Here is a 9,880-nt window from a genome sequence, read left to right as displayed (position 1 = left end):
TTTGGATAGGCCCCTGAAAATTGACATTCTTTTGTTCTTTTCATTCAGTCATTTTTTAGCTTATATAAATTTTATTTCCCTTGTACATTTTATAACTCATTAACGTTTTTAATTATCATTTTACTGCTGTACAGATTTTTAGAATAAAAGTAGATTTTTGAAATGTATTTAGTTTATGGTTGAAAATGATGAGATAGAAGTCATCGAAATATTCCACATTATGAACACTTTCTTGTTGTTTTTTATTTAAAAACTAAGAAGGATGCTGATCTTCGGGTTATGTTTTTTCTTGAACCGATAGTCATTAACTGATTATATCTCATAAAAGTTAAGACTGCTTTTGCCAGCTGGCACACAACGTTGTTTCAACGTTTATTTATCTAACGTTCACAACGTCCATATAACGTTAGATGAAACGTTAACCCTATTCATACTAGGCTTTTAGGGGCGGTTCAGAACTAGGGGGGGGGGCTTTTCCTGTACCACCCCTTAAATTTTGATCTAGTGGGTCTTTTTTGATGAAATTTGGCACACAAGATCCTTGTCACGTAAGGTAACTTTTGACAAAAATTTTTTTTGATGACGTCACTCATCATGCCCAAAGTGAGCAAAAACCGAAAATTTCCTTTGTTCTTATAAATAGCTATTGTATTCTAACAAAGGCTTTAGAAAAAAGTTGTCTGAGTTTAAAATGCTTATTTTATCCTAAATATTCATTAAACTGCGGTTTAAATGATATATTCGACATCAAAAATAAATTTGTATTAGAAAAGTGTCAATTTTTGTGACACTTTACTGTCAGAAATGTCATCATGCTCAAGGTGTGAAAATATTTAGGTGTCAAATTTTTTTTTATTTTGAAGCTAAATAAAAGTTGGGAATTTACAGAAAATTTCACGGCAAAAGCTCTATTATTTCATGAACTATTACCAATAGTTTGACCTTCGAACAGAAAGAGCCCCCCCCCCTAGTACGAATAGGGTTAAAACAACGTTGTGTGCCAGCTGGGTTGCCAAAAGTATTATCTACTTGAGTTAATTACAACCCCATCGCAGAAAAATAATAATTGTTTCTGCTGGACTATGTGTTTACAGAGATTTTAAAATTCCCTTTTTTTCGAAGTGCATCTCTCATGTAGAAAGGCTGGATAACGTATGAAATTGTTACATAATTTTTGTTGAAATAAAAGCATTACGCTAAATTGGTATCGAGTAAATCATCATTTAGATGATGCAAAACCTAATTCTCGGTGGCCAAAGGAGAAGAAGATGAGTATTCGAGATCAAGATTTAAAAAATCAAAAATAGTCAATAAAGTTGTTAACAAAGTGAAAAAAACTGCAGGAAGAAAATTGGAAATGTTATCAAGAAAATCACTAATAAACCCAAGCATACCATCAAGAAAATAGGTAATTTTAATTGTTCTCTTTTAGAACCTTCTTACTAGTGTGCTCGTTAAAATCAACCTCTTCCCAGACGGCAAAAAATGTCAAGACAACGTCCATGTGACATTCATAACGTCCAAATAACGTTATTGGAAAGTTAAAACAGTGTTGTGTGCCAGCTAAGTTGGCTTCAAATTTTTTATATGTGAATCATGTAACTAACCCGGATCATACTAAACTTTTTTTAGATTTAAAAAAGATCAGCAATTTCTTCGGTAATTTTTATAAAAATACTGGAAAGTTTTTCAGATGTATGTTCACGAAACTTTTCGGTCAAGATATGCATATTTCAAACAAGCCGTTAATAGCATGTTGAAATGTGAACACCTGTAAAGTTGTGATTAGAGGCCAAACAATAAACTGTCTAACGTATTAGACTAACGAACTTTCAGTTATTGATACGGTAGGTTTCACGCCACTATTTTGTTTTAACTTTTCTCTCTAAAGTCTATTTAGTCTCAATACATCTCTATTTGAGCCCTCCCCAGCGGTTTGCGTGATGGCGTGATTAGAGATTTTTTTGGCGTGATGGCGTGATCAAGAATTTGGCGTGATGCGTGATAGGGCAAAAATTTGAGGCGTGATGCGTGATTTGGGCTATTTTTCGCTATCTTTTGCGTGATGACAAATTTTAGCGATTTTCGTGATGCGTGATGGAGAAAATTTTTTTGCGTGATGGCGTGATCAGGGGTGCCGCTGGGGGGGGCCTCCTATTTCCTGAGTCAAAGAATAGCTCGACAGTGAAATGGTAAGTATAAAAAACAACGCAATTATAATGACTGATACCTCTAGATACCTTCTAGTTTTAAACTCAGAGTAAAATTCAACTCTTCTAACCTAAGTCAGAGCGCTTCCAAATCGTTCGTGGCTATAGGTTTTCGTAAAAGTGTCCCTTTTTTTCTCAAATATTACGACTTTGATTGTAGTATTTCGTCCGAAATAATGGAATTTTTTGAGTCAGTTTTTTTTTGGGTTGACGATGCATCCAAGTCATCTTTGCCTAAATTAGACTTTCGAAATTAAAATGAGTAAATTCTATTCAAATTTTGATTCGAATTGAAATTTCAATGAAGTATGAAAATGAAAACTATGATAAATGTTTCATTGTTTTTTTTTAATTCATTCATATGAAACGTCACTATGTCACCCTGGAAGTACCAAAACCCAAAATAAAACTTCTGAATAAATTTAGAAAAGAACGAAGAAAACAGAGTGGTAATATCTATATACACAACAATTTAGGAAAGTCATCTTGAAGATTATTGGCATCATCTTGAAAGTATGGAATCTAAGCCTGATACTCGACAATCTTTTCTACCGTCTTCCGTAGATAGTTGCATCGAGGATGAAGATACATGGGGTAAACAAAGTATACTTCCCTGGAAGAAGAAAAAACTGCAGATTGATGTGCTCTCTGTGCTTCTCTATGACGCTTCTGTGCAAGGTTTCGATAAAGCTGGGACTTATTACACTAGCTTCTATCAAAATATTTTTTCTGATAATGAAATTTCAGTTTACTGCTTTAATAGAGAATCACGAAAGCTGGAGGCTAGCTTGATCAAGTTGAAAGCTAGATGCCAACGTTATGATCCTAAAACTACTCGCTGGCTCCAAATCACTATAACAAAGCCTAAGTCAGGGAAACCTGGTACATTAGAAATACGCAGCGATGTTTTAAAAGAGTATCTAGGGACTTCAGGCGAAATAAAATCTGAAGATGTGAGCGAAAGTAACATTGTTAAGTTACCTTTTGACCTTGAGTCGAATTTGGTTTACGAAGGTGATCATATCCATAAGTCTCAAGAAGATGGTGATTTCTATATCACATTGTTGCGAGATAAGAAAAACGGGAAACATTTTTTGTATTTATTTCGCTTTGATGAGAAAGAAATATCTCATTTTAAGACAATATCAATAACAGACCATGTTGCATATGAAGAATGTGTACAAAGATTGTTCATAAATCCTAATGCTGAGCAGTTTTACATCGTTTGTCAAAAACTTAAATATAACAAGCCAATGAACGGTGAATCTCTATTATACAAAGGATTTGGAGATTCAGGTTTGATGAGCGGTTTTGATTTTAAAGGGAAAAAACTATTCATGTTTCCAATTGTGAATGAAGAAAAAGAGTATCCTCATTATTGGGAATACTTTGCACAATGCAAAGGCTCCCAATTTCTTGTGGTTTGGCTCCACACAAAAGAGGTTGAAATTTTCAATGCCACTGTTGATGGGATGATTAGATTGAAAAAATTTCCACTAGCGATAAACGAATCCTTTGATCAATACCGATATCGATTATTCGAAGGAAATGGGAAGCATTTTTTGTCTGTGATAAACACGGATATTTGGTCAATAGATAAGGCAGGTGTGTTTGCACTTTATGATTTGGACAATGGAAAGTTGGTTTTTACATATGAGCATCCGCAGTACAAATCTATTTACGGTTATGACTTAAATTTTGAAACAAAAGAGTTGGCGACAACTACCTCTGGAGGATGGTTTCGAAATATTTTAGAAGTTAGCAAATTGGATGATAAATTTCAATTTTAAGTTGATTATTTGGACTGTCAACTTTGAACGAACATTACGAACATTAAAAAAAATGGTTCAATAAATGACATAAAGATCTGACAGAAATGATTTAAACCCCCCTTGAGTTTTTCTCTCCGGGATATATTTTTTTCTTTCAAAAAATTTACGTCTGAAGTATCTTTGTGTTATAAAGTGTTAATTTTCACCTTTTCACCCTAAAGTATCTCTGACGGTACAATATTCATTAAATTGGGTAGAATGAAATTTTTCTTTAATCTTATAATCTTGTAAAAATATTGTATTTTGATCATATTCTGAAAAACTTGTAAATACGATAAATTTGATTTTGCCTTACCCATAAAGGTTTATAAATTTTAACATTCCTATCTTATTAATTAAATGTAATCGAAAGGAATTTTAATCAACTTTCTCAAATTTGATGTCATGGAAAAAGTCAGCTTTATAAATTGACCAGTTTCGAATCAAAGTGCACAAATAGCGCATATTATGTTCGGTGACGATCCCTTTGCACTCTCCATCTGATATGTGTTTCATATTTGATAAATTTTGAAAGATAACTTCAACTTTGTATCTATCATTAGTCAAATTTATGGCTTCAAACGTTGCAGAAATTAAAAATGATGTTTTAGGGTCCAATGTTTTTCTAACCAATAGTGCAAGTTTATTAGGAACCAAGAAGTACATAACCTCGTCAATAACTCCCGGCCCAAATAATTTATAAACATCGCTTGTCCTTATCGGTGTTAAATCTTGAAATTGGCTCAGTTTCCTTGGCGAAGCTTTTGGATTTGAATCACACACGCAAAACCGAAATTTCGGATCTGTATCACTACACTTCCGATATTTCCCGAATATTGAGATACGGTCTTTAGAAACAAGTTTAGTTGAAAGAGTGTCCGAGCTCTCAGTCTTTTGATAACTGATCTCAAAACCCATTTTCTCTTCAAAATTTTTTGATCCTTTGCCAGGTGAAGCAGTTACTTCAAAACTCATTGTAACTTTCTCCTCTATTTTCCTCTGTAATATATTTTGAAAATTGGTCGGGACTATCTTTTTACATCGCCCCGTCGGGGAAGCTTCACTAATAATATTATTCAATGTCCCAATCGCAAAATCCACAAATGGCATTAGATCTGTTGTATTTTCTACTGGTGAATCCCAGCCCTGGCAAACACATAAATTCGGCATTGCCATTTCAATATCTCCACAGGTCCTTTCAGCTGGTATTAGATCTAAGAATCCTTTACGTGAATGCTCCTTATCGGCGATATGTTTTATAGTATGATGAACATCGATTAAATTTATCAACCTTTTTTGATTCTGTCTCATGTTCTGCATAACTTGATAACCTAATTGTTTCTTTACCTTATCAGGAACAAACACGAATAAAGTCGGGTGAAATTGCTCGTAACGACCTTCCAGCTCTGTATAAACATAATCGTTATACGTATTTCCATGATCAGCAAAAATGATGGTTAGTGTGTTATCCAGTTTTGGAATTTCTTTAACAAAATTACTTAGATTCTCATCAAAGCCTTGAATCCTCTTACCTGAAGGATCATGGGCTAAATTAAGATTCGAGTAACTGAACAGAGGTTTTTCCTTTGCCATCTTGAATTTTCTGGATAGATACTTTAGAAAATAAGCATCAATATCTAGCCCGTTGAAGCAAATGTTTTGATCAGTATTGAAGATGTGGTTAGTTTCTGGTGCATACATTTGGATAATTTTACATGTCGAAAACGTCAAACCTGAAAGAAAACATAAACGAGTAACTTATTACATTAAGAGTTTAAATATATACCTCGAAATACCCTTTTACGGTGTACAGTCAATGAAAATTAGAAGAAGGTTCACAAAGATTAAGGCCTCTTTTCAAAGTGCCATTTTCTTATTGATAACAGCTGTGTATCACAAAGAACGAGACTTGGGACATCAGAAAAGTCATTTCAAATTATTTTAGTCAAAAAAGACCCCAATTACAACTATTTTCTTTATATTGGTATCTGAAGTGTGCTGTTTTTAAGAATGCCTAATCAAAATTCCTCACACGCCAAAGAGCACCACAGCTGTATATTCAAACAAGGAACTTTATTCAAAAGATTAAATAAAATGAAAACTTGTCTCAAACCCCGACATACCGTAATCATCGATTGAAGACGACTTTTTCAATTCCTCATGAAACTGGTTCCAATCTTGAAAAGCTCCAAGATCAGCATTCAGTCCCCACATACCTTCCCAACACATATCCTCTTGATATAAATTCTGGTAACCTTTCATTTTCAACCATTTTAACATCTCAGGGAACCTGCTTGATTCTCTCTCCTTTTGATCATCCGTCATACCTTTAGGGAAGATCTTTCCAGTCCATAATCCAAGCATATTCTCCGTTGTATGTCCGTGAATCGATTGAAACAGCTCAAAGTCTAAAACTTCTACATTGCTATCAGACCTCCCATTCAAGGATTGGAAAGTTGATATTGTCCTTTTAAGTGACCGATAAAAATGTGCTCTTGAGATTGAATCCATAAACATAAGATTGATATTGATTTCCTTTGATTTCACTGGCTTATTATCAAGTATTAGTTCATTTGCTTCCTCTCTAACTGGAGGATCCAAAACAAATAATTGCGACTTCGAAGGATCGTCCTCACAACTCAGATACATAAACGGAAACTTAATTTGGTGCTCTTTATGGTACTCTATGTATTTTTCTAACATATCAACTGACTCAAATGGTTTAGATAGTGGTTCAATACGTCCAGTATTATCATTGAAAGTTTGAGCTATAATATTGCTAATACATTGAGAGCGAGTACACTTAATCGTTTGATCAGAGTCACCAACATATTGGCATATTTTGATTTTTTCATCATAGCCGCAGTTCCATTTATCAAAATCATACGCGAAAAAACTATTTACGTATTTACAGGAACTCAATGTCGGAAGATGCGGTTTGCATGTTGTATTTTGATCTGGCTGATATTCTGTTTTCTTTGGTAGAAAATTTTTTGGACAACCTTTTTCATCAGAGATAGTTCTTTCACGGCTCTTAACAAACACGTTTAACGAAGAAGAAAGTATATTGGTTCTAGTAGTAGCTGCTCTTGATTCTAAATAAATTACGGTCAGTAGTCCATACATGGCCAGACAGACCACCAATGTCCATCTGGTTTTGCAAGAAACTCGAATTGAAATCATAAGCGTTTGTCGTCACAGTGCAGTTGTTGCAGTTGTTAATCTTCTCTTGCTACTCTTCGAAATCTCTAAAGTAAATTTTAGTATCTTTAAAGTTAAGTAGTGTCTCTTTATAGATTTCTCAACGTTCAACCTTTTTGACACGTAAAATGTTTCACTCTTGTGCTAAACCAAAAAACTCTTTAGTGTCTTTGCAAATAATCATTGTTTTTATTAAAAATAACACTTTGATCCTTTCCTTAAATTCACTCCGCTTTCGTTTCTATGCAAGTTGTGAATTAAAAAAGCTGAGTAAATCACACATCAAAACACTAGTTTCATCCCAAAGCTACGATTTTTAATATCTAAATGCTAATAACACGAACTTCGTTATATGTTAATAAATATGTCAAAGGAATTAACTAAATTAATTCTTTTTGATTTAATGTGAGCTTTCATTTTAATATTGAAAAATTGTGGTCAACATTTTTTCCAGTAGGTTTTAATAAATTGTATAAATCCAATAGTGCATGCAAAAGCATTAGGAACGTTATCAAACACGAAATTGTAATAATGTTTGAGCCATTGAGTTTCAAGCCCGAAGGGCTAGAGGTCAATCTCTTTGGTAGGATTTGAAGCCAACAAATCCTACCAAAGTTGCGCGGCCTTGAGCGACCCGCCTGGTTTTTACACAAATGACAGATTAAAACTAAAATTTACCGCTTAATTTCAAAAAATATATCACTCGAAGACAAAGGAATTGCTAGATTCAATCCGTCATCAAAAATACGGCGCATATTTTAAGGCTTCAATTTTTCTTGCCTGAGAAAGGTTAGAGATTGACCTCTAGCCCTTCGGGCTTGAAACTCAATGGTTTGAGCCCCCTGTTTGAGCCTAGTAAATAGGAACCCTAATTTCTAAGAACATCGTGAGTACTCCGCATTCAAAACGTATTATTCATCTTATATGGCACTCCCCTAAAAAGGCTGCCTAGGTTTGCAGGTTGCTTATTGATATTTTTTATCCTAGTTTGTTAGGGTTAACAAAAGTTATGCCAGGGTGATGGGAACCCCCCCCAAAAAAGCCTTATAATAATAAGGTTAAAAAAATCGCTTTCGCAGGCAGAAAAAAACAAAACGTGTTATTTGACACCCCTGTCTCACAGCCCCGGTTGAAATCTTTCCCACAGGTGGGTAGTCTAGCAAGCTAGACGACTAATTCATACATAGTAGAAATAAAGCAAAAAGTAATAAAGGGAACAATTTTAGTCGTCTAGAAACCTTTGTGCACAAACTCCAAATAAAAGAAAAGTGTCAATATTTGCAATTATATTTTTTTGCCGCTCAAAATAATTCTTGAGAAAAACATGTGTGTGGATTTGTACGATGGCTCTGAGGGAGAATTTCTTCTCCATTTCAAATTCTCTTTTCCTTTTAAAACAAACAATAGGTTCTATTGTTTAACAAAAGGAGAAGTGAATTTCAAAAGGAGAATTATTTTCACCTTTTGTCAAAAGGAGAATTTTTTTCACCTTTTGTCAAATGGAGAATTTTTTCACCTTTTGTCAAATGGAGAATTTTTTTCACCTTTTGTCAAAGAGAGAATTTTTTCACCTTTTGTCAAAAGGAGAATTTTTTTATCGCCTGGATTTGGATTTTTAGACTAGTCATGATGCATTTTAACCTTGAATTTTAACCTTAACCTTAATCGTGAGTTGACGAGGAAAAGCTTAGTATTTCCTGTTGTCTTTGGACCATCTTTAATCTGGCGTTTGTATGAAAACCATGCGGCCCGTGCAACTATGTTACATAGGAGATTCACTCCAATCATTCGGCTTTACTTCATTTTCCCCTCCTCACTCTAAATACGGTCGTTTTGTTTCTGGGAAATCTAATAAAGGTTATCATGTCATGGCCTGGCTATTAGCCACACACGTGTGCATTCCCTTAGAATTCCCATTTCCATTTTGTCAAAAGGTGAAGTGAAAAAAATTCACCTTTTGTGTTAAATTTAAAAGGAGAAAAAAATTCACCTTTTATATTTCACTTCTCCTTTTCATTAAAAGGAATGGAGAAGTTTGAAAAAGAGAATAAAACCGCTTTCAGAGCCATCGTAGATTTGTGTATTGAAAGTTTTTCATTTGAGTTGATTTTGTTTTGAGAGTTTGTTATTGCTTGATAAATTGTTTTCTCGCTACGCAAGTTTCTATTGGAAAAGAAATATGTTTGTCCACTTTGCGGTTTGAGTTTGTGTTTGGTTTTAAAATGTCAGTTAATTCTAAATTTTGTGTTATTTTATCAAAATTCAAGGGAAATCACATGCGAGAGATCACGAGGTCCCACTTAAAATAGACCAGCTTTTATAAGAAATTAGATTAACTCAAAACAGAGTCTGATCATTGATGGCTTTGATGGCTCAGCTATTTATAAGGTAGATAATTCGTGAAGCGTCGGTTAAGGATTGCCAGTTGTTAAGCATTTATATTGGCACAACTTTAATCCGACCGTGTATATCGACGTTACTCAAATCTATCCCTCAGTATTGACAAGAAAAATTCGTAAAAGAGACGTGAAATGATAACAAACGGCAGTATTGGTACTTCAGATTTTAAACAACGAAACGAAAACAGGAGAGGCATGATGTATTAGAAATTTACTTTTATCTAAACATACATGGTTTTAAACACACATAAAGGGCAAT

At 34.1% G+C, this 9,880-nt stretch overlaps 1 protein-coding gene across 1 annotated transcript; it reads right to left on the bottom strand.

Annotated features, from left to right (window-relative positions):
- Nucleotides 1-4,226: 4,226 nt before the first annotated feature.
- On the bottom strand, nt 4,227-7,510 carry LOC136803991 (uncharacterized). Its single transcript, XM_067060726.1, has 2 exons — nt 6,145-7,510; nt 4,227-5,754 (listed from the first exon to the last, which is right to left on the bottom strand). The coding sequence occupies exons 1-2, from the start codon at nt 7,202-7,204 to the stop codon at nt 4,400-4,402; spliced, it is 2,415 nt and encodes an 804-aa protein (XP_066916827.1). The 5' UTR covers nt 7,205-7,510; the 3' UTR covers nt 4,227-4,399.
- Between the last annotated feature and the right edge of the window lie 2,370 nt (nt 7,511-9,880).

Source organism: Clytia hemisphaerica, unplaced genomic scaffold (genome assembly GCF_902728285.1).
Source record: "Clytia hemisphaerica strain Z4C2 unplaced genomic scaffold, Clytia hemisphaerica genome assembly, whole genome shotgun sequence".
Taxonomy (NCBI): domain Eukaryota; kingdom Metazoa; phylum Cnidaria; class Hydrozoa; order Leptothecata; family Clytiidae; genus Clytia; species Clytia hemisphaerica.
The sequence above is the reverse complement of the archived record's forward strand: the minus strand, read 5'-3'. Positions and strand labels throughout refer to the sequence as shown.